General features: G+C 44.2%; 1 protein-coding gene across 2 annotated transcripts; it reads left to right on the top strand.

The window, feature by feature from the left end:
* Nucleotides 1-15,580: 15,580 nt before the first annotated feature.
* gemin4 (gem (nuclear organelle) associated protein 4) lies at nt 15,581-24,664 on the top strand. Of its 2 annotated transcripts, XM_063031877.1 has the most exons (4): nt 15,581-15,624; nt 16,032-16,110; nt 18,473-18,573; nt 21,317-24,664. In XM_063031877.1, the coding sequence occupies exons 3-4, from the start codon at nt 18,564-18,566 to the stop codon at nt 24,577-24,579; spliced, it is 3,273 nt and encodes a 1,090-aa protein (XP_062887947.1). In that variant the 5' UTR covers nt 15,581-15,624; nt 16,032-16,110; nt 18,473-18,563; the 3' UTR covers nt 24,580-24,664. The 2 variants fall into 2 exon arrangements, with proteins under 2 accessions (XP_062887947.1, XP_062887945.1); XM_063031875.1 differs by lacking the exon at nt 16,032-16,110 and having other exon boundaries at nt 15,582-15,624.
* Nucleotides 24,665-26,009: the final 1,345 nt, after the last annotated feature.

Here is a 26,009-nt window from a genome sequence, read left to right as displayed (position 1 = left end):
TTATCAGTGTCCAACAGAGTCTTGCAATCTAAAACGTGTAACTCACGGTTACACTGCACACTGCTTTCACACACCAATTCTGATGCAGGCCGCAACACAGTCTGCACCCAGGTCAGCACCTCTAAACCCTCTCTGGGCCGTTCACTGGCTTCTCCTTCTCCAACCCATCCCCCAACTCCTTCAACACCCCGGCTGGCTGCTCTGAACAACGAGCAGATCACTGATGCAGTAGACCTGCTGTACCCATAGTCCTTGGAGTCCAGTATAGTCTTACAATCATTAAACAAGCACACTTTAAAAAGAAAAGTGCACCTTTGGTTGGCCCCTGAGAAGCCGCTGCATTCAAACGCACTGCCATCTTACCAGAAGTGATGTTGTGTCCGCACAACAACTGAACCTCTTGACCATGTCTGAATGCTTTTGTGTGATGAGTTACTGCCGCCTGATTGGCTGATGAGATATTTGCATTAATGAGCAGGTGTACCTAATAAAGTGGCCACTGGGTGTATGCTTCCTTTTAATTCCAGTTACATTTGATTAATTGAACGTAAGTTCACCAGTCACAGTGGTCGGTTCTGAATTCATGCGTTGGCATCATTGTCCTTTCCTTGAGAGTACTCATCAGTAATTTGCCCACAAAGCTTTATCGTCTTCATTGATGCCACCTTTCATCTGGCAATCACTTGTGCTTCAGCAGAATTCTCTGCATGAATAAACAATTAGCAATATTTCTTTTATATGATGAAACATTTTTTAAAAAAATGTCAGCTTAGGGGCGAGGCTTCCCTTATTCACATGTACTGGACATGCCCTAGCTTGGAAAAGTACTGGAAAGATGTTTTCCAAACTCTATCCCATATACTTAATTATAATTTGGAACCTAACCCTTTGATTGCTCTTTTCAGCACCGCCGGAGAGGGGGACACGCACCTAAGTTCAACTAAACATCGCACACTGTCTTTTGCCTCTCTGTTGGCCAGGCGCGCAGTCCTGCTCAGGTGGAGGGATGCTGCCCTGCCCACCCACGCTCAGTGGCTCAGGGACATCATGTCTAGTCTACACCTTGAGAAGATCCATTATTCAATTCTCAACTCGGACATAAAGTTGAAAAAGGTGTGGGGACCCTTTCCTGAATATTTTCAGAATTCCCAGCCAAACTAAAGGTCCATCCTTTCTTCCTTTCCTCTGCACATAAATCCCTGACCTCCAGCATTTCCCGGTAAAATTCTACGGACTCAGACTTGTAAACATACAGCAGTCCATGTATTAGGAAAATACACCTTCTCTATACCAATGCAGCTCTGTGGGGACAAAGGTTCTGTTTAACCCTTTTTGCTAATGCAATGATGGCTTGGAGATGGGGATTGGGAGGGGTGGGTCGGGGCAGGGAGACAACCAAAGCATGATTGTACTGTGGGTGCATCTCTCTCATAGGTGTGAATTGTACATTTGATACATCTGTTATGCACGGCACAAACCTCCTTTATACTAAGCTCCGTTTATTTAAAAAAACTAATAAGAATATTTTTTTAAAATGTCAGCTTTATTTGTCACGTATACATGAAACTTCAGACCATAAGTGAAGTGCGTCATTTGCGACATGCTGGGGGCAGCCCGCTAGTGTCGCCACGCTTCGGGCACCAACATAGTACTCCCACAACTCACAAACCTTAACCAGCAGTCCTTGGAATGTGGGAGGAAACGGGAGCACCCGGTGGAAACCCACACAGGCAGGGGGGAGGATGTACAAACTCCTTACCGACAGCGGTGGGAGTCGAACCCCGTTCAGTGATCACTGGTGCTGTAAAGGGATTCTGCTAACCGCTACGGTACCTCCCCACTCTGAATAACAATATTACTGCGTGCTGGCAAAATGGAGTAATGCTTTCCCCGTAGCTTTTGGGTCTCGTTCCGTCCTCTGTATTGTACGTCTTACGGCAGTGTTATGGGCAGCCGTTGCTTTGTGGCAGGGTTCGAAGTGAATCAGATGAGGTTGTAGGCTGGATGCTACTGAAGTCCAAGTCATGGGGCAATCAAAAGCAATTCGTAGTTATCGCACGTTAATGGGTTGAAGGATGCATTACACATTCTGCGTGGGCTTTGAACAGATCTCAATGGGAGAAAGAACTTAAAGGAAAGTTTTTAATGTTTGCTGCTTCCCTTAAACCACAGAAATTTACTCCAAAACATTTATACTGTACGTGTGGTCTTGTGTGCATAGGAACTGTGTCCTGGGCTTCGCACACACATCGAAAATTATGTTTGAAATTTTAAATACTTAATTCATTGCATATTCATACTTTAAGGTCTAACTTCATTTTTTATATAATTCTTTGTAATTAGGCATAAGGCCATAAGACATGGGAGTTGGGTTAGGCCATTCAGCCCATTGCGTCTGATCTGTCATTGCATCATGGCTGATTTCTTATCCCTCTCGACCCCATTCTCCAGCCTCCTCCCTGTAACCTTTGATGCCCTGAACAATCAAGAACCTATCAACCTCAGCTTTAAACTTAACTAATGACTTGGCCTCCACAGCCGTCTGTGACAATGAATTCTACAGACTCCCCACCTCCCCGATGAAGAAATTCCTCCTCACCTCTGTAATAAAGGGACATCCATTCTTTCTGAGCCTGTGCCCTTTGTTCCTAGATTCCCCCGCTATAGGAAACATCCTCTCCACATCCACTCTATCTAGGCCTTTCAATATTCAATAGGTTTCAATGAGAACCCCCCTCCACCATTCTTCTAAACTGCAGCGAATACAGACCCAGAGTCATCAAACACTTCTTACATGTTAACCCTTTTACTTCCAAAACTATTCTTATGAACCTCCTCTGAGCCCTCTCCTACGCCAGCACATCTTTTCTAAGATAATGGGCCCAAAACTGCTCACAGTAGTCCAAGTGCAGTCCAACCAATTCCTTAGAAAGGCTGTTGTTGATATTTGTTGCATGTCACACTCCGACCAACCCACCACAGAAAATTCCTGAAGCATGTAAATGCACAGTACATAGTGAATAAAATTAGTCTCTGATCCTCACGCAATGAACTTTCATTTTCCATGACTGATTTTTTTTCTCCCCAAGGGGATTTTTATTCCTTTCTTTTGGCTTTGTTCATTCACAGGCAAACATGGGAGGAAGAGGAGGGGAATCGATTGAAAGGACAGCTCTTCGGTTGGGCCAAGGATGGACTAGGTCACGTCATCTCCTTCCCTGTTTGACAAGGCAGATGCTGATGCAGCTCCAGCCTTTTTGACCAACCGACGGGGGGGAAGTGAGTTAAAGCAGTCAAGTGGCAGTCAAAAGAGCATGTAAAAGAAAGGATAGGAGCTGCCGAAGTGAAGGGAGGGGCTTCAGGTCTATCATGCGTATCATGTCGTTGGTGAGACCCGTCATAAATTGGGGGACCACTTCGCTGAGCATCTCTGCACCATCCGCCACAAGAGGGACTCTGGTGGCCAAACATTTTAATTCTGATTCCTATTCCCATTCTGACATGTTGACCCACGGCCTCCTCTTGCACCAGGAGGAGGCCACCTTCAGGGTGGAGGAGCAACACCTTATATTCCGCCCGGGTACCCTCCAACCTGATGGAATAAATATTGATTTCTTCTTCCAGAGAACAAACTTCTCCCCCCCCCCTTCCCCACTCTGACCTTTCACTTCTTCTCACCTGCCTATTACTTCCCCCTGGGTCCCCTCCTCCTTCCCCTACTCCTGTTGTCCACTCTTCTCTCCTCTCAGATTCTTTCTTCTCCAGCCCTTGACCTTTCTCACCCACCTGGCTTCACCTATTTCCTTCTCCTCTCTATTCTGGCATCTTCCCCCTTCCTTCTCAGTCTTGATGAAGGGTCTTGGCCCAAAACATTGACTGCTTACTCTTTTCCATGGATGCCGAGTTCCTCCAGTGTCCTTTGTGTTCATTTCAGGCCATCCAGAAACACTTCACAATGAATCAGGTACTTGTAAAGTGCAGTTGACAAATATGGCGCATGATTTGTGTGGATTACGCCCCTATGCTAGACATAATAATGATCGGCATGGTAGGGTAGCACTGAGTGTAACGCTGTTAAGGTTCAACCCTTTGAATTGTAGAATCCTTTGTAATTCCCACCGCTGTCCATAAGGAGTTGGTACATTATTCCCATGACCGCGTGGGTTTCCTCCGGGTGCTCGGGTTTCCTCCCCTGTTCCAAAGATGTATTGCTTAGGATTATTGAGTTGTGGGCGCCACGGTAGTGTGATGTCCGGGCATCGGAGTTCAGAGTTCGATCCTGGCACTGCCTGTGAGGAGTTTGTACGTTCTCCCCGTGACTGCAGGGGTTTCCTCCGGGTGCTCCGGTTTCCTCCCACAGTCCAAAGTCGTACCAGTTAGTAGGTTAATTGGCGATTATAAACTGTCTGGTGATTCGGCGAGGGTTATTTACGTGGGTTGCTGTGTGGTGTGGCCTGTTGGGCCAGGAGGACCAGTTGTGCACTGTATCTCTAAATAACCAGAAGGTGGCGACACGGTCCGGCTGCCTCCAGCACAATCCTCACTGATCTGACAACACAAATGGTGCTTTTCACTCTATGTTTGATATACGTGAGGCAAAAAAAAACTAATCTTAAAGCACTCCATGTAGCTCTCATGACCAGACTATGTAACAGTTTCTTCCCCCAAGCCATCAGACTCCTCAATACCCAGAGCCTGGCTTGACACCAACCTACTGTACTGTGCCTATTGCCTTGTTTATTATTTATTGTAGTGCCTGCACTGTTTTGTGCATTTTATGCAGTCCTGTTTAGGTCTGTAGTCTAGTGTCGTTTTTGTGTTTTTTTCTTACGTAGTTCAATGTAGTTTTTGTATTGTTTCATGTTGCACCATGGTCCTGGTAAACGTTGTCTCACTTTTACTATGTTCTGTACCAGCAGTTATGGTTGAAATGACAATAAAAGTGACTTGACTTGACTATAAGGACGTTCATTCATCCAATATGTCCACCTTTGAGAGAGTGGGCCTTGGGTTGATACCTTACCAGGTGCCCTCTGACTGTTAAAGCACTCTCATTGGCGTATTGGCCGAGATTTTTATATTCCGAATGTAGGGAGGGAGTGGGATCTGAGCCCAGGCAAGAGCTCACCGGATTGGGCTGCAGCTGACACTGTGACAAAGCACTGCTTGTCACAGAAAGATGAAGCAATGCTCCTGAGAAACAGCTTCAGCAGCAAAGGAATGTGGCGAGCTCCTTCTGGGGGAGCAGAAAAGGTCCTTCTGTATTTGTGCCGAGCTGTTTCACATGGTACAGCCTAACAAAACTTCCAAGCTGTGAGTGGCTTTAATGAATCACTAACACACTCAAAGTGCTGGATGAACTCAAGTAGGTCAGGCAGTGTCTATGGAGGGGAGTAAACGTTTCGGGACGAGACCCTTCATCAGGACTCATCAAACACATATGTATTGTGTCGTAACGTCGGCCAAACAGGGAGAAAACTCTCCACAAGCATCCACCAGCATCAACTGGCTGTGAAGCGGCCTGACCAACTGTCTCTACTCTCTACCCATGAAGATCAAGGAGCACAAAATCAACTGGGCATCAGTGAAAGTCATGGCGCAAGTGAACACGCAGCATGCCAGAGAATTCCGAGAAATGAGGTTCTCTGCGAATAATTCTGTAAACGAACATGCCGACCTCGATCCTATTTATGAGCCGATGCGGGCAAAATTCCAGACCACAACGCACAAAGTTCACCACACAGCAAATCAGCGACGAGACTTCCTCTCCCTCATCACAACTGAGTTTCTGTAACGATGCCCAACTAACTGGCTGATTGAAAAAGTATATAAAGACCAAGCATTTGGAGGACACACCACAAACAACAACGCACTGACAGTGTCTCCTCGCACGGTGACGGAATGTTTGCAAGTAAAGTGCCAAGATCGGAGATCAACTCAACCCAACTGTTACACTTCATTTTGCATTCTGCTATTGTTTTACCTTGTACTCCTACAGTGCACTGTGCGATGCTCTGATCTGCATGAACAGTATACAAGACAAGCTTGTCACTGTATCTCAGTGCATGTGACAATAATAAACCAATTCCATTTCCAAGTCCAGTGCCCTGCAGACAGGGATGGATGGACAGAGCTGGACAGATATACATGGAGCTAGATAGATTCTAGCATGGCACAGCATAGTGAAACTCTGTGGGGCTTTCAAGAATGATTCCTGCTTTGGCCACCATCACGGTCCTTTCCCTGCACTTAAGTAAAGGTGTGGAGTGGTGGGCACAGTGATTGCTGTTTAATGAACATATTACCTGAGGGAGGGCACAAAGAAACAGGAGCTTAAACTTGTGTGTTGACATGCAAAAAAATAATTCACCCCTGAGAGCAAGTTCAGGCAAATAAGAGCCACCTCCACCTCCCTGTCATAAACTTACAAGGTTATTGCCCCTGGCTCTTCCTGTATTGTACCTTATAGCTCTAATGAAGCAAATTAAAGCTGCCAATTCTTACTCAAAAACTTCTCCTGAGAGAAGGTGGTGTGCATTGGTCAGCTGATGATGAGACGCACATGGAGGAAGGCATCTTTATACTTTATACTTTACACTTTATTGTCGCCAAACAATTGGTACTAGAACGTACAATCATCACAGTGATATTTGATTCTGCGCTTCACGCTCCCTGGATTATGAATATTAAATGTTAAAAATAGTAAAAAAAAGTAAATATTAAAAATTTAAATTATAAATCATAAATGGAAAATAGAAAAATGGAAAGTAAGGTAGTGCAAAAAAACCGAGAGGCAGGTCGGGATATTTGGAGGGTCTGGCCCAGATCCGGGTCAGGATCCATTCAGCAGTCTTATCACAGTTGGAAAGAAGCTGTTCCCAAATCTGGCCGAAGGAGTCTTCATCTTCACCCTGGGAGGTGCATTCCAAGGTAAGAGTTTATTCACGTGTTGCAGGTAGGCACAAGGGATTCTGCAGATGCTGGAAATCTGGAGCAACACACGCAAAATGCTGGATGTGCTCTGCAGGTCAGGCAGCATCCGTGGAGGGAAATAAGATTTCCGGCATCTGCAGAATCATTTGTGTCTATGATTTGATACTGTGCTGAGACTTTGAGGTATGCCCATGTTTAACTCCACTCTTCGGCAGGAGTTCGGTGAGACCCTCTCTCACTGCTTTCCCTCTGTGATTTCTGCTGGTCTCTGGCTCTTCGAGCTTGCACTCTGCCCTCTTCATTCCCAGTTGTGATGAAAGGTCTCGGCCCAAAATGCCAACTGTTCATTTCCCTCCACAGACGCTGCCTGACCTGCTGAGTTCCTCCAGCATTTTGCACGTGTCACTCAAGATCTCCAGCATCTGCAGAATCTCTTGTGCCTTGGACGAAACTTGTGCTCTTTTCTCCGGAGTGATGGAAACAACTGAGTTCTTGTGAACTTCAGGTCCTCTACTGTCCTTGTGGGCGGGAAGGATTGTACGGATTGTGCTGAATCTCATTGGAGTTTGGGAGAATGAGAGGGGATCTCATTGAAAGATAAAGGATTCTGAGGGGGCTTGATTGGGAAGATGCTGAAAGATAGTTCTCTTGTTGGCCCAGCAAGCCCACACTGCCCATGTGACCAATTAACCTACTAACCTGAACATCTTTGGAATGTGGGGGGGTATTAGAGCACCCAGAGGAAACCCGTGTGGTCACAGAGAGAATGCACGAATTCCTTACAGACAGTGGTGGGAAAAGAGCCTAGGTCACTGGTTCTGCAATAGCATTACATTACCGTGTTTTCCTCAAAGGGCTGTGAACCCCAGATCCTCCTTTCCAGAGGGATGCTGAGGCTGACACATTAACACACTCATGGCTGGGACAGACATTTTGATCAATGGGGCTGCCAATGTTGACAGGGCAACGTGCAGAAAAAATAGGGCAAATTAATCTCAATCTCATTGAGTGAAGATAGATAGACACTTTATTGATCTCAATCTTAGAGAGAAGTAAGAAGAATAAATAAAAATAAGTTATCTTAAACAGTCCAATAGGAGAGGGTCATCACCTCCCGGGTTACAGGTTGAGTCGTTATAGAGCCTAATGGCCGAGGGTAAGAATGACCTCATGTAGCATTCTTTGGAGCAGCGCAGTTGTCTTAGTCCATTACCAAAAGTGCTCCTCTATTCAGTCAGGGTGGCTTGCAGAGGGTGAGAAGCATAGCCCAGAATTTCCAGGATTTCCTGTTGGGACCTTTGTTCTACCACAACCTCCAATGCGTCCAGTTTGACCCCTACGACAGAGCCAGCCTTTATAGTCAGTTTACTGAGCCTGCTGGCATCAGTTGTGTTGAGATGCCATTTCCCCCGGTACACCACCGAGTAGAAGATTGCACTGGCGACAACAGACTGGTAGAAAGTGTGAAGGAGAGGCCTGCACACTCTAAATGACCTCAGTTTCCTCAGGAAGCGAGTAACGGGCAGATTGCCTTCTGCTCCTGCTTTTGATGTTCTTACCCGATAGCCTCAGCGGGTTTGATATTTATTTGACTTCAGTTCCATACAGTCAATTCACATCTGTTCATAATAAAAATGTTTCCAAGTCGAGATTGACCTTTCACTGTCCAAATCCACCAGTTATAATCTTCTGAGTGGGGTACTGTAGATGCTGAAATCTGGAGCAGAAAATAATCTACTGGAAGAACACAGTGGGACAGAAACGTGCTTTACCCGCCAAGTTCTTTTGGCAGGTTATCCGAGCATCCCTTGACCTTTTGGCAATGAATTGCAGTAACCTGCTCACACCATTATGTGGCACTTGAACAGAAGATTCAAATTTGGAGTCAGATTCAGATTAACTTATTTATCACATGTACATCGAAACATACAATGAAATGTGTTGTTTGCATTAATAAGCAACGCACACTAAGGATGTGATGGGAGCAGCCCGCAAGAATCTCCACACATGTCAGTGCCATCATAGCATGTCCATCATGTTTAGCAGGACAAACCCCTTTCCTCCCTCCCACCCGTACACACAGATAGACCTTCAACCCCTGGACAGGATGCCTCCAGACCTCCAGCCCCCAGAGGACTCACAGACATCAGGCCTTCAAATTCCCTGGTGGACTCGCAGACTCACAGACCCAGGGATTCAGACATCAGGCCTCGCTTCCTGGGCTCTCTGACTTCAGTCTTTGAACTTTGAGCTTCAATTTTCAGTATCGCCTCCAGGGACTTGTCAGTGAGCAGTAAGTACACTTCAAGTGTCTTCAAAAATAGCAGCAAAATGATTTGGAATGTGGTGAGAGATTGTAAAAGGCACTGGAGGTTGATGGGTTCTTGATTAGTAAGTGGGGGGTCAAAGGACACGGTGAAATCAGGAGAACGGATTGCTGGGGATAATAAATCAGCCATGATGAAATGGTGCAGCAAACTTGATGGGCTGAATGGCCTAATTCTGCTCTTATGGTCATATATGAGCGCAAATATAGCATACTTAAAGCAGGCAATGATTACTTCTTGAAGTTTGGCATTCAGCAGACTATTTTTGCAGAATATTTTATACAAAACACTAGTTCCTGAACAATAAATTAAATGTGTGAATGAATTTGTCTCAGAATTGTGGGCCAGGAAGCAACCCTTCTCCTTTATGAATAGTTCTATGGTGCTTTTAACTGAGAGCTTTGAATCAAACACTCTGCTGACTGCAGAGTGCTTTGGTTGTGAAAGACACCGCTTCACATTGGCTTCTCTTTTAGTGTTTCACAGAATGATGTTCCTCCTGGCACAGTCTGGTCACTGTGCTGAGGGTGGACAACAGCCATTGTTGCTTCCAAGGAGGGGTCAACCTTCCTCAATGCCCACTGATGATTTAAGAAAATAAATCTCTGATCATTGTCAGCCGAGGGGAAAGGCAGTGTGGAAGTTTCTCCTTATGTGAACAAAAGTGCTCAGAAAAGAGCAGAGCATTCCTGCGAAGTGATTTATTTCACTCTGAGATGAAACAGATGTGCTGTAAAACAAAAACAGATCGTCCTGCATTTACAAATATTTTTAATATCCAATCAAATAGGCACAATGCCAATAATTATTGGCTACCATGGCACCAGAGACCAGTCCATCTGTGCTTTTTCTTAACCTATTGACATTGTACTCTCAGTATTTATCCAAGGAGTTGGCATGCATCTATTCTGAGAAACGTGGTTTCCTCTTTTAGTCAAGTACTACTTTTAGCTTCTTAACTATGCACTCACTACTGGCATTGAGTAATATTCATTGCACAAAAACATGGTATTCAGATCAAGAAGACTACGCCAAGGCTTATGTTCCAAATGAACCTCGAAGTAAATTTATTATAAAATTATGGATATGTCACCATATATTTCTCAGAGTTTTTTTTGCAAGCATTCACGGTAGAACAAAGAAATCCAATAGAATCAATGATAAACGACACACAAAGACTGACAAGTAACTGACGTGCAAAAGAAGACAAACTGTGCTAATGCAAAAAAAAAGTAAATAACAATGAGACCATAAGTTGTAGAGTCCTTGAGAGAGAGTCTGTAGGTTGTGGAATCAGTTCCGTGTTGAGCTGAGTGAGGTTATCCACAATGGTTCAAAAGCCTGAAGGTTGAAGGGTAATAACTGTTCCTGAACCTGGTAGTGTGGGTCTTCAGGCTCCTGTACTTCCTTCCCGATGGCAGCAAAGAAGAGAACATGGCCTGGATGGTGGGAGGTTCTCATCTAACCCCCTCAACCTTATCCAACCCCCTCAACAGAGACTCCTTATCCTACAGTCTACCTCCTTTTGAGTGATCCCACTCCACTTGTCTCGGCCACTCCTGTGCCAGGCAGTTACAGATTCTCACCACTCTCCACGTCAAGGGGATGCTCATGATTTCTCTGCTGGACTTGGCAGTGACAATGTTTGACTTACGGCGTTCTGTTCTGGGTTTGCTGGAAAATAGAAATATTTTCACTACGTGTACTGTACCATATCAGGCTCAAAATCTTAATCCCTCTACTTGGTCATGCTGATAAGGCTGAGGCTCAGCCTATGGTGTAACCTCTCAATTTGGCATCAGTGTTTCTTTCATGTTTTCCAAAGAATCCACATCTGTTTTATAACATAGAGCCAAGGACTGTTGTCAGTTCTCCAAACATTATCCAGCTGAGCATCTATTCAAGTTTAGCATAAATTGTGCTTTTTAAATCCCTCCCTCCGGGAATAAACTCTGCATTGAGTTTACTTACTTCAATGGCCTTGCTAACCTACATTGACATTCTTCAGATTCCACAGTTCAAAAATGTTTGGACCCCAGATGTACCGGTAAGCTGACAGAGATTTATTGTCTTACTAGCAAAGGACATAACATGCAAATTATACACCAGGGATTTACCATACCTGACAGTCATACCATTCCTAAATTGTGTTGGACAGATGATTGGTGCTGAAAGGTTGTTATTTCTTCCTCAGCCCTTTGATGTTTGACTTCTGTTTGACTTAAGTTTTCTCTGAGCTCATGGTAGTGCTAGATGTGGATCTGTTCCAGAAAGCGTTTTGCTCCTTCCTGTCTGTGCTGGTTGATGAGTCCGGAGCTTGAGCTTGGAGTTTAGGTTCTCCGTCATTGTCTTCAGCGAGTCCTGCGTTAATACCGAAGACGATTGGAAGTCCAAATCGAAGCCTGCACGTTGATCGGAAGTCTGGATCGAAGCCTGCACGTTGATCCGAAGTCCAGACGAAGAGGACTGATTGCCGGAACACCGAGTCTGCGGGTCTCTGCCAGTCCACTGGGGAAGCCAAAGGCCCAATGTCTGCGAAACCACAAGTCCGCTGGACGCAAGAGATGGCCAGTGTTGGGTTTAGAGGACTGCATAAGCGCGTGAGTGAGTGGGAAGGATGAACGGGGCTCGTTTTGATGCTACACACATAAAAATTGCTGGTGAACGCAGCAGGCCAGGCAGCATCTCTAGGAAGAGGTACAGTCGACGTTTCAGGCCGAGACCCTTCATCAGGACTAACTGAAGGAAGAATGAGTAAGGGATTTGAAAGTTGGAGGGGGAGGGGGGGTCTCGGCCTGAAACGTCGACTGCACCTCTTCCTAGAGATGCTGCCTGGCCTGCTGCGTTCACCAGCAACTTTTATGTGTGTTGCTTGAATTTCCAGCATCTGCAGAATTCCTGTTGTTCTCGTTTTGATGCTGTTGTTTTGTCATTCGGTATGTTCCATGTTGATCTGCCGAACACAGTGGCCATGTTACCTTGGTGCTGGAATGTGCGGTGACACTTGCGGGCTGCCCCCAGCACATCCTTAAGTGCGTTGGTTGTTAACGCAAACGGCACATTTCACTGTGTGTTTCAATGTGGATGAGATAAATACACCTGAACCTGAATTCTGTACGCCTTACATTATATGAGTAGGAGGGGACAAGAGGCTGGGGTTGTTCACAGATTCTTATCATAGACTTTGGATCCCAAGTCTGACACCCATTTCATTGTTCCACCATTGGCCCAGTTTCAGCTCAACCTTTATTTCTGCAAAACTAGTTATATTGTCTTAATTGTTCCTTTGCAGGATTGCTGCATCCTCAGAAGAAGAGAAACCCATGTTCACAATCTTATTAACCTCCTATTTTTCGGCATCTGGCTTAATTTATTATTTCTTAATAGTCCTCCTTTTGTGCTATTTTGTATGAGGCCGCTCCCAGAGTACTGTGTGCAGTTCTGGTCTCCTTACTTGAGGAAGGATATACTGGCTTTGGAGATGGTGCAGAGGAGGTTCACCAGGTGGATTCCAGAGATGAGGGGGTTAGACTATGAGGAGATTGAGTCGCCTGGGACTGTACTCACTCGAATTCAGAAGAATGAGAGGAGATCTTATAGAAGCATATAAAATTATGAAAATAAGATAAGAGGCAGGAAAGTTGTTTCCACTGGTAGGTGAGACTAGAACTAGGGGACATTGCCTCAAGATTCCGGGAAGTAGATTAGGACAGAGATGAGGAGGAACTGTTTTTCCCAGAGAGAGGTGAATCTGTGGAATTCTCTGCCCAATGAAGCAGTGGAGGCTACCTCAGTAAATATACAATAGACAAGGTTGGATAGATTTTTGCATAGTAAGGGTTATGGGGAAAAGGCAAGTAGGTGGAGATGAGTCAATGACCAGATCAGCCATGATCTTATTGAATGGCGGAGCAGGCTCGATTAGCCAGATGGCCGACTCCTGCTCCTATTTCTTAAATTTTTGTATCTCCATTACTGAGATACTCTCTCCCTGAATTTTGGAATTATATTTCTGACTGAGTCCAGTTTTTTTAAAAATCAGAGGACGACAATAATGATTTCAGGGCTGATTCAAAGTATACAACTCTGAGATTATTCTTCTCCAGGCAGCCATGGCAACATGATTGTCAACCCCCAAACCCCCCTGCAGGAAATGCAACAAGGACATTGCCCCTGAATACCCCTCTCCCTGCACAAAAGAATGAACAAATATGTAACAGGAACATCGACCCACCCTCAAAACCCTCCTCTCACACAAAATACAAAAATAACACCGGCCTCCAAAATCCCCCTCTCCCTGCACAAAGAAACTAACAAAAATACGCATCAAGAATATCGACCCCCAGACCCCACTTCCCTGCACAAAATGCCACAAGAACATCGACCCCCAAAACTCCCCCCTGCATAAAAATCGAGAAAGAATGGGAAAAAACACAAAATATAAAACATAGAGATTGAAGAAGTCCACAGAACATAGTCCATATTATCCATATCCATAAGCGCAGAAAAAATCTTTGCGGTACATCATTGACGTGGATAGGCTTTTTCCATTGAGAGTGGGGGAGATTCAAACAAGAGGACGTGAGTTGAGAGTTAAAGGGCAAAAGTTTAGGGGTAACACGAGGGGGAACTTCTTTACTCAGAGAGTGGTAGCTGTGTGGAACGAGCTTCCAGCAGAAGTGGTTGAGGCAGGTTCGATGTTGTCGTTTAAAGTTAAATTGGATAGATATATGGACAGGAAGGGAATGGAGGGTTATGGGCTGAGTGCAGGTCGGTGGGACTAGGTGAGAGTAAGAGTTCGGCACGGACCAAAAGGGCCGAGATGGCCTGTTTCCGTGCTGTAATTGTTATATGATCTCCCACCATTGGGCAAACCTTTAACCCTCATAGCTATTTACCATTTAAATCACCCTAACCGGAATAGCCTAATTCAGTTTGTGATTTTCTATAATCACTACCAGCATTCAGGGCAGGAACCATCCCCCTCTTCCCCTTGGCTCCTATTTTGCCAACTATCAGGTTTTGACCCAGGCAAGATAAAGCTTGCCTAACTGTAGCTGGAATCAGAATCAATCAGGTTTATTATAACCACAAAATATTCTGCTGGAAAACTTGAGCAACACGCACAAAGTGCCGGAAGGAACTCGGCAAGTTAGGCAGCATCGACAGCGGGGATTAAACTGTCGACGTTTTGGGCCATTACTTGTGGTAACAATACAGCGCAAGATATTAAAAAAAATACTGCAAGTTACAATAAAAAATAAAATATATAGTGCAAAGGAGGAATCATAACGTAGTATTCATGAGATCTTGGACTGTTCAGAAATTTGATGTGGAGGGGATGAAACTGTTCTTAAAACATTGAGTGTGCACCTTCAAGCTCCTGTACCGATGGTGCATGTCCCAGATGGTGTGGGTCCTTAATAATGGATGCCGCCTTCTTTAAAGTTGTATTCGATGGCGGTGTGGCTTGCGCTCGTGATGGAGCTGACAAGAGTATATTGTCGGGGAAATGTGTATAGTTTAACATTGTATTTTGGGTTTTGTTTTCCCAATATTTATCTTTTTTAGTTGGAAATATTTATGCGTGAGGATTCCAGCACAACTCAAGTTAGTCATGAAAACAGCTGAAAAAATACTGTATCTGAATTTTTAAAAAAAATAAACACTAGCAGATGAGGCGGCACCTGTGGAAAAAGAAGCAGTGAAGTTTCAAGAGGACGACGCTCCATCGGAGTCTATTAATTGCTGGGGAAAGGAGTGATTCATTGCTCAGCCCGGCTTGGGGCTGAGGGGGCAGCAGCGGCTCCAGGCTCCCTCGGACTCACTGCCTTCACATCGCTTGCTGGGGAAAGCTGCCCCGTTACTCAGCCAGCATAGGGGGCAGCAGCGGCGCTCGGCTCCCTCCGACTACTGTGTATTGGCTGCTGGAGAAAGGTGTCCCTGTCCCTTACTCAGCCAGCGTAGGGGGCAGCAACGCCGGTGCCAGGCTGCTCGTCTCCCTCGAGCTATCGGTTGCTGGAGCGGTACTCAGCCAGCCTAGGGGGCAGCAACGCCGGTGCCAGGCTGCTCGGCTCGGTCGCTGGAGCGGTACTCAGCCAGCCTAGGGGGCAGCAACGCCGGTGCCAGGCTGCTCGGCTCGGTCGCTGGAGCGGTACTCAGCCAGCCTAGGGGGCAGCAACGCCGGTGCCAGGCTGCTCGGCTCGGTCGCTGGAGCGGTACTCAGCCAGCCTAGGGGGCAGCAACGCCGGTGCCAGGCTGCTCGGCTCGGTCGCTGGAGCGGTACTCAGCCAGCCTAGGGGGCAGCAACGCCGGTGCCAGGCGGCTCGGCGTTGTTGGCGACAGGAGTGACGCGAACCTAGCGGTGAGTGATGGAGGGGTTCGGGACCAGTGGCTATAAGCCCTCTGAAAGGGCATGAGATTTCTTCGAGCCTTTATTAAATCGGGTGACAATGGATTTGCAAAAGCTCAGTATGTTTTTTATACTTTGACACGGGCATAACTTGAGCTCCTGCTCCATGCACCAGTGACCATGGGCAGGCATTGTAACTGCATGGCCCTGTCGATGAGTGCTCTTATTTATTGTGTACTCATGTGTATTTAAGTAATGCCCGCGTCAGTTTCGACACAAACTATCCTTTAGCACTTGAAACGCAGCTAATATAGCTTCTCTCAACTAAAATGTGTCTCTGGTTTTATTTTAATTTAATGGAAGTTGACAGACATTAGTGACTGTAGGAGCTCTCTCTTTCTCTTATCATACTTCTGCAGTCTACTGAGAAAGAGGATGCTTCTATACCGTTCTCGGGTGACAGAAGGAGGCTGATGTGGGAACCAGTTACCACGGCAGGTGTGTGGTTTGAGAGATCGTGTTCCTCTGCTGCTTGCATATTGCTCCTGTGTGCTCCCCGTGCGTGGACTATTGATTCTTAATACCATTCTGAATATTCATGGTCAGGGATTCCCGAGAGGCTGGAGATATTGCATTTTTTCCAGAAGACTGTGAGCACACCCCTGAATCCTTTCCTCTCTCCATCCCGGTGGGGCCCTCCTGAGGTTATGCAGAGATCTGTTCGTGTGAGCTGTTCATAACCTGCACAGTTTGCAAGGTGGAAGTGTAAGGGTGAACTAAGTTCTCAGGTAGCAGAGGGCTGGTATCAGTGTATACGAAGGCCGTGGGTAAGAACAGGAAGGCACATTACTATCTAAATGGAGTCAAGTTAGGAAAAGGGGAAGTACAACGAGATCTAGGTGTTCTTGTACATCAGTCACTGAAAGCAAGCATGCAGGTACAGCAGGCAGTGAAAAAAGCTAATAGCATGCTGGCCTTCATAACAAGGGGAATTGAATATAAGAGCAAAGAGGTCCTTCTGCAGCTGTACAGGGCCCTGGTGAGACCACACCTGGAGTACTGTGTGCAGTTTTGGTCTCCAAATTTGAGGAAGGACATTCTTGCTATTGAGGGAGTGCAGCGTAGATTCACAAGGTTAATTCCCGGGATGGCGGGACTGTCATATATTGAAAGATTGGAGCGACTGGGTTTGTATACACTGGAATTTAGAAGGCTGAGAGGGGATCTTATTGAAACATATAAGATTATTAAGGGATTGGACACGCTGCAGGCAGGAAGCATGTTCCCGCTGATGGGTGAGTCCAGAACCAGAGGCCACAGTTGGGGTAGGCCATTTAGAACGGAGTTGAGGAAAAACTTTTTCACCCAGAGAGTGGTGGATATATGGAATGCTCTGCCCCAGAAGGCTGTGGAGGCCAAGTCTCTGGATGCTTTCAAAAAAGAGATGGATAGAGCTCTTAAAGATAGTGGAATCAAAGATTATGGGGATAAGGCAGGAACTGGATACTGATTGTGGATGATCAGCCATGATCACAGTGAATGGTGGTGCTGGCTCGAAGGGCCGAATAGCCTACTCCTGCATCTATTGTCTGTTGTCTCTCTGATAATGCCAATTGAGTGTAATCTGGGCCTCACTGCTACAACGTTGGCCTGAGAAAGGAGACCCACGTTGGTTCACGTCCTTCTAATAGCGTTGGAGGATTTTGTGAGGAATTATTGGTGGTATCTGTCAACTCTCTGGTGTCTTTTGTTGGTTGTACAAGTTTCAATCAAATCGGAGGGTAGGGATCGCTGCCCCCGTGTAGATTATTTTGTACTGGGTTTGAGGATCTGATCTTCATACTCCCTTTTCCTTGATGCTGCCTGGATTAGAGGGTGTGAACTATAAGGAGAGGTTGGACAAACTTGTGAGTTCCTCCAGCATTTTGTGTGTGTTGCAGATTTCCAGCACCTGCAGAATCTCTTACGCCTTGGACAAATTTGTATTGTTATAGGCTGAAGAGAGACCAGATAGAAGTTTATAAAATTATGAGAAGTGTTGATAAAGTGGACAGAAAAAATCTTTTCCAAGAGAAGTGTCAAGTACTAGAGGACATGTATTTAAAGTAAATTTATTATCAAAGTACATGTATTTCACTATATACAACCCTGAGATTCATTTTCCTGTGTAAATCTATAGAGTAATAACTATAACAGAATCAATGAAAGATCACACCAACTTGGGTCTTCAAACAGTGTGTAAAAGACAACAAACTGTGCAAATACAAAAAGAAAAATAATTGCAAAAATATAAAAAGGAAAGGTGTGAGAGAGAAAAGTTTAAAGGCGATATGAGGGGGTAGATTTTATTTTATACAGAGACTGGTAGGTGCCTGGAATGGGTTGCCATGGGAAGTATGGAGGTAGATGTGATGGTATTGTTTAAGAGCCTGGTAAATATGCAGGGAACAGACAGGTATGGATCACGTATAGGAAGAAGAGCTTTAGTTTAATTTGGCATTGTTTTCAGTGTAGACATTTTGTGCTGACGGTCCTGTTCCTTTGCTATGTTCTGACATCTGCAGGGAAGAAGAATCATTGTGAAGTATTAGAGATTTTCAGGAGATCCAGACTCTCTTGCATGCTTATTGCTAGACTGGAGAGACCACAAATGACATAAAACGTGGTTTAGTACCTTTATGACTTTTCACAGTGCCCATGCTCTGTTTAAACATAGCTTTGCCTTGTAAGAGGCAGAGTAACTAAGTCTTTTAATTGATGCCAAATTTTATAAAGAGTGCAATTACCCTATAAAGGGAAGTATGTATTTGTACAATTTATTTTAAAATTTCATTTTTAAAGAAATATTTCTTTTTTAAAGGTTTCGACATTATGATTTCCAATACGTCTCCTTGATCAAGCCATTGTGATTTGAACTGTTTTTTTGAATACTGAAAAAATAATTTCTGAAAATGGAGTGGGGTGAGTTTAACCTAAGTTTTCTTCTGGTCCGTGTTTTGTATTGATTCTTCTGCAGCTTTAGATGAGCCTGAGGGATATCTGCTGCAAACCTGTCACTAAGTGCTGGAACAAACTTGTTTGTTGTTATTGGGAAGTTGGAGAAAGTAATTATACAATCTCTAGTGAATAAATTAATAGAATACACTCAGTGGCCACCTTATTAGGTACTGAGGTGGAACCTAGTGTTGTCTTCAGCTGCTGTAACCCATCCACTTCAAGATTCAATGTGTTATATGTTCAAAGACGCTCTTCACTGTTGTAACACGTGGTTATTTGAATTACTGTCACCTACCTGTCAGCTTGAACCAGTCTGGCCATTCTCCTCTAACTTCTCTGATTAACAAGACATATTCGCCCCAGCATTGCCGCTCATTGAATGTCTGATGTTTCTCGCACCGTTCTCCGTAAGCTCTACAGACATTAGAGAATTTACTTCAATTTCCCCTTCACAAATTGAATTCCAGTTCACGACAACTTGTCATTCTCATTTAATGTGCTTCCTCATTTAATACCTGGGCCTTTTGCCAATCACTGTAATTTCTTCCTTGATCCCTTATGCAAAAAAAGTGACAAAAACCAATGTATTCCTGCAGATATTGAATTTGTTCTTCTCCCCACCCTTCAATCTATGCCCCCCTGTCACAGTCCATTCCCAAAGACACTGCTGTGTTGTTCTGAAGTATTGTCATCGCTTCAGTGTCTCCTCCTAGGGAATTATAACAGTAGTCTGTATTTATGAAGCACCCTTAACATAAGATACCCCTACACCCTTCATGAGAGAATTACAAACAAAATTTGACAAGTTTCACTTACGAGGTCTTCCTGTAACTATAATGGAGAACACACTTGGGAGTGTCACGTGCAGTTTTGTATTGTTACTTACAGAGAAGTATATTTTCATTGCTGGTAGTACAGAGAGGTTCACCAGGTTGATTCCTTGCTGGAAGGATTTGCTTTAGAACCTTTTTTACATCGTGGACCAATAACATCAAGTGAGGGGCCTGTGGACCCTAGACTGGGAACCTCTGCTTCACATTAAACAGGTTGGGCTATGCTGAGTAGAGTTTTGAAGAGTGAGAAATGATCGTATTGAATAATGTAGAATTTTAGAGGAACTTGACAAGATATATGCCTAGACCTATTCGTTTCTCTCATACGCAATCTGATCACACTCCAATTAGGTTCTGCACTTGGTTGGGTCAAACTACTGCAGTTTGTTTTATGAAGGTATATTTTGAACAACTGTAAAATATTTGTTGAAAAAGCCTGCATTGTAACTTGAAAATCTATATCAAGATTCATTAGAAACTGAAATGTCAGTTTTCCAATAGACTTTGAAGTTGATGATTTTCCTGATTAAATGCAGATATAAAAATTAAATTGTCTGTTAAATAATTTGTTTTGCATTTTACATGAGCCTTTCAGAATAATGAAGTTTTAATATAAATATAGTCAAAAGGGCAAACTGCTAGTTGAAACACTTTGCAGTCAACAGTAAGATTCGGTGACTGTTTCTCAATTGTCTTTCTATCAGAGCTTATTATTTAAACCTTAACATCTTAAAATAGATAATGAAAGGCAGATCAAACGATCATCACAACATTAAATACCGCACAATATTTTAGCTGATGACTTCTTTCTCCTGTGAATAATCATTTACTTATGTCAAAATTCACTCTTAACTACTTAATTCTCCACCGTAAATTTGAAAATCAATTTAAATGGAATAGAATGTAAAACAATGTAAAAATAATGATTTCATGCATTGAATGTTATTTATTAAAAACTCTTAAACCTATGCTGACTTTACCTTTGGCTAATACTATATTCATTAAACACACGTTTATTTATTTAAATCTGATATGTGGCATTTGCACTTCTTGAACTCCACTTATTCACTGTACAGAGTTATCACTTACAATTTTACTGTGCTGTTATACCTCCTAAGGGGCTGTGGCTGCGCTATTTGTTCAAAGTTCAAAGGAAATTTTATTATCAGAGAACATACAGATCTCACCACATACAACCCTGAGATTCATTTTCCTGTGGGCATACTCAGTAAATCTATAGAATAGTAACTTTTACAGGATCAATTAAAAATCAACTAGAGTGCAGACGACAACAAACCATGCAAATGCAAATATAAATAAATAGCAATAAATAATTATTGCATGAAATAACAAGATAAAGAGTCCTTAAAGTTAGATCATTGGTTGTGGGAACATCTCAGTGCATGGGCAAGTGAAAATAGTTATTTCCTTTTGTTCAAGAGCCTGGTGGTTCTGATGTATTTGAGTATTCCTGCTGGTAAATTTATGTATTTTATTGCAAACACTCCTAAACTGCTGGTCAAATGCTATAATTATACATGGGTTTTGTAGGTATTGAGAACTGCACACTTCCTCGTCAGTGAGTTAGCCATGTCAGTTTCTCTGCACTTCCCCATTGTGGCCACTTGGGTCCGAGCTCTCAAAGTGCCTCCTTGAACTTCTCCAGCATACTCTCTTTCTCTAACTCTTCCTGAAAACCTACTTCTTTGATTAAGCTGCTGCTCACCTAAAATCCCAACATAGCTTTGTGTCATCTTTTATTTAAACCACATTAGGATGCTTTTAATGGAGTAAGCAAATGCAGTTGGCTTAAACTTAAAAAAAACCTTAATTATTACTGTATTGAGTAATTGGGAATTGTTCTGGTTTTATAGGGTCTTGGATTTGTTGTGAGAAGATGGCAGTCCTCCATGGTGGCTTTCTGTTGGCTGAGAAGAAGAGTCAACATGGAACACTTTTGGAAGTGAAGAAATCTGATTGGCCTACCTTAGGAAAACCCATTGTTTGTGCTGTGCAAGAAATCTGTATCAATGAGGCAGATGTGGTGCAGGGTCCAACAAAGCTGTGGCAGGAGAAAGTGCTGGCACTTGTGTGGGCAAAGCTGCTGAATTCTAATGCAAATGAAGCTGGCATGAAGGAGAAGGTAAATTCCGATGCCGAGAGTGACCGGAGATGGAAGGAAGACCTCTTCTTTTCCGCAGAAGGCATGATTCCTGAGATCAATCACACTGTGCTGTTTGAGCTGGTAAAATCATTGAGGGCTGCAGAAGACTTTGTTAAATTGCTGTCTGCATTACCCGCAGACACATGCCGCCTGGAGATGACCCGTTTTCTGGATCACGTTCTTGATGACACTTCTGATGAAGATGTGGGAGTCTTTCTGGATGTATGGTGGGAACTGCTGAAGGTGAATGAAGGGCAGAGGGATGAAATTGCTCAAACGTTTGGAGATGAGGTTAAAAAGTACCTGGCACGATCAGCTGATGAATTCTGCCGTTCGCCGAAAAGGCTCAAACTAGATCCTGATATTCCTTTGCTCCCTCCAGTGAGCTTGCCTGGATCCTCGGGCGACCTGTCCATCCCTCCTCTGTTTCTAGATGGACTCAAGCAGATGAAAGCTCATGTAACACAGTATGTTTATAAATGTTCTGCTATAGTAAAACTAATAGACACTTTATGCAGGTCCCTGCTTCCTGATGGTGGTGTTGAGCTGCCCACTGAGGTGTATTTGCAGAAACTTTCCAGTCTGATTGTGTTAGGTAATCCCTTGGTCCAACCATTTCCAGTTACCACAGATTTCATCTCGATTGTAAAGAAGTCAGAGAGGGAACTGAGAGCCTCCTACCAAAAGTCTGCGTTCCAATTGCCACAGGGTGAATTAGCTCCAGGGGTTGAATTACTTGCAGACATCTTCCAGTCGTGGGCACCTGAAATCCAAACTGAGCTGGAGAATGACACTGTGAGCGGACGCCTTGCTTTGTATAGAACAGTCGAAAGTTTGAAATACCTAAATCAAGTCAGCCCATTGTTTCAAAATTGCGAGGTGGTTCCTCAAAATACAAAGGAAATTCTATCTGATTTAGTACTGAGTTCATCTTCCTTTGTCCAGAAGTTTGATTCCTGTATATTGCCAGATGATGCCGCTACTGTAGATAAAGTGAAGATGTCTGCGGCTTTAACAATAATTGATAGTAGAATGGAACGGTTTGAAGAGATAAGAGAAATATTTGTGTCAACTCCCAGCTGGGCTTTTTCAGAGTGCGGCTGGCTCGAATGCCTTGAAAGGAATAAAGAGATTTATCAAAGCACTGTTTTAGTTTTGAAGTTAGCTGGAACACTTACCGATAGGTCCCCTTGTGTGACCACTGAACCATCAAAAGTCAAACGATTGAAGAATGTGATTTTGGATTGTCTGTCTGCGCTCTCAGTCGCAGACAAAAATAAAGCCCTCTTGGGAGTACTGTCTGCCTATGGTGGCAAGGGCCTCTGTAGAGACGGAGGAGTAGTGAAGAATTGGTTTGAGGAAGAGGTGAACATGGTGTTCAATTGTATTACCCAGAGTGAGGCAGTAAATAGCATTGATAAAGCTGTGACTGCTGTTGTTAGGGTTGCTTTTTTAAATCCAGAAGCCACCCTGCAGAAAATGTGCCACTTGGCCGCCGTGAATCTGGGTGCTCACAAGCTTTTTGGCCAGATCCTGAAGAACCTACCAGCACTGTCTTGCAAGGACGATCAGTCCTCAGAAGGGCAAAATATTTTGGCAAAGTGTCTTTTGGAAGTTAGCTTTGACAGCTTCGCCAGCGCCAAGGAGGAACACCAGTTTCTTGAGTTCCTGACATTGCTGATGGAACCTGCAGAGGTCGTTGATCAAGAACCCCCAATTCCACTTCTCCAGCCCGCACATGTTGTAAAGATGTTTGTTCTTCCTTACTTGGCAGGAGGCGATTCCAAGATCGTGTTTCCTCTCAAGGTTCTTAACAGTGCTTTAAAACTGTCTACGACTGACGACGGAACCAAGGAGCACTGGCTACTCGGCTGCTGCCCATTTCCTCTCATCTATGCCCTTTCTCAGCTCCTGGACAGCTGCATCTTGTGCTGGGAGGACCATAGTACTAAGGCATCCAATCATGTTTCAATAGAAACAAAAGCTCTCCTAACTGAGACGTTGGAAATGGTGTGTGATGCCGTTGAACAGATAATTTCTGTAAATCCGGATATGTGGTCAACTTCTGTTTGTTGGCTGTACAGGGAAACCGAACATTTGGACTGGACTGTGCGCCTTTGGTTAAAGAGCATCTTTGGGGGACATTTTAAATATGAGGTACCTGCCACGTTGTTTGAGGTGTGTGACCTTTCTGATGATGGTTGGTCACCACTCAACCTTCCACAGTATGGTCCAGGTACTGGGCTCCTGGCCTGGATGGAGTGTTGTAGTGTTTCCACACACATGATGGAGCAGATGTTGTCCCATCTAGTAATTGATGCAAAAAATGATGAGGAAGTCAACATGTTCACCAAGGGCTTTCTAATTGCGCTGATCCAGCTCCTGCCGTGGTGCAGTTCAGGTGAATGGAAACGTCTCAACCACGTTGTGAAGAGCCTTCTACAGCGCGAATTACTTCATGTGCCATTTACTCTGGAATACGTTCATTACCTGCCGCTGCTTAACCTCCGGCCTTTTGCGCATCACTTGCAGTTCTCTCAGCTCCTGCTCCGAGCCTTTCAGCTGATCTGCAGTTGTAGCTGCTCTGACTGGCTTCTGACATCAGGGTGGAAGTACGTAGCACGGCAGTGTGCCAGCAGCGTGTCAGACATTTTAGAGTCGGTGAAGTGCAAACTCAAAGGACTTGCAGCTCAGAATGTTGATGGGAATCAAGAAGCCAGCTTTGTGATTGTGCAACTTTTTTGTCACGTAATTCATATTATGGTGATGATGCCCTCTGGGACCTCTGATTCTCTGTATTATGTATCCTTGGAGCTGCTTTCTCAGTATGAGACCCTGATGTTGGCCAATACCTCTACTACTGGGTTACTTAAGAAGATCAATGAAAAACACTTCCTCCATTCCATTGCAGAGAATCTGGTCAGTGAAGAACAGCGTTCAGTTTTACTACAGAAAATCAGTAAAATATGCTGAGCTGACTTCAGTGGTAATTTGGTTGTCATAGTGCTTGCCATTGTTATATTTGATCAAAATAAAACAGATGTTTTTTTTAATCCTACCTTTGCCATTACAAGATGCATGTTCTCTTGGTCTGCACTGTTCTTCAAAAGAAACTACAAGTTGCCTGAGAACGATAGCTATTTTTTTCCATTTATGGTAGTGTCAATCTGTTACTAGCTATCATCTAGAGATCATATTGAAACTTCAAAACCCAGAAACTGCTTTGGGTGATACGTAAATGTTTCATAGGTTTGTAGAGTTACACAACATGGAAATGACTCGCAAACAAGAGAAAATCTGCGGGTGCTAGAAGTCCTGATGAAGGGTCTCAGCCCAAAGCATCAACTGTTTACTCTTTTCCATAGATGCTGCCTGGCCTGCTGAGTTCCTCCAGCATTGTGTGTGTTGCATGGAAATTGCTCAATTCGTCCATGTTGAGCAGGTTGCCTATTTAAGATAATCTCATTGGCCCATGTACTATGATTTGACCTATGTACTATGATTTGACCCGTATACTTTTAAACCTTTCCTCTCTGTGTACCTGTCCAAATGTCTTTTAAAAGGCAATACTTGTTCCTCCCACTGTCTACCGCTTTCTCTGGCAGCTCATTCCATAGATCCACCACCCTGTGTGTGGGAAAAACTCACACCAAAGATTCCCTTGAAATTTCTCACTTGTCATCTTAAGCCTATGCCTTCGAGTTGTCTTCACTAACCTGTTCTCTCTCACCAACCCCACCCCAGTTGTGCAATGCTGGATAGTTTAAGAAGATTCCAGTTACAAACAGAGCTATCATTTCATACAGCTTAAGTCAGCAACTTTCCAGTAAAATGGACCTTCCCTGCAAATGGAATTCAAAGTGCACAATTCATTTAGTTTAGGGTGGCCTTTTTGACTCTTCAAACATTTCTTTTTGATTCTTTAAACATTATAGTCTTCCGATCTTTCACATTGCTGACACATTTGAAAACACATGACCTTATCTCAAAACGTTCTTGCAGTTCTCATCCTCTAAAGTTCTTACCATCTTTTGAAAGCTTCCTTAAAACTTATGTACCCAGCTGCATTTACCGTCATTCAACATGGCTCAGCCAGGAGCTGTCACTATGTTGGACAGCACAGTAGCGCAGCAGGTTGTGTAGCTGCTGCGCAGTTCCAACAACCTGGGATGCCCTAACCCGCATCTCCTCCATTTCCCGCACTCTGGCCCTCACCCCATCCTCCCGCCACCCTAACAGGAACAGAGTTCCCTTTGTCCTCACCTACCACCCCACCAGCCTCTGGATCCGGCACATTATCCTCTGCAACTTCTGCCACTTTCAACAGGACCCCATCACTAAGCACATCTTTCCCTCTCCACCCCTCTCCGCTTTCTGCAGGGATCGGTCCCTCCGCGACTCCC

Source organism: Mobula hypostoma, chromosome 23, assembly GCF_963921235.1.
Source record: "Mobula hypostoma chromosome 23, sMobHyp1.1, whole genome shotgun sequence".
Taxonomy (NCBI): Eukaryota; Metazoa; Chordata; class Chondrichthyes; order Myliobatiformes; family Myliobatidae; genus Mobula; species Mobula hypostoma.
This window is presented reverse-complemented; position numbering and strand designations above follow the sequence as displayed.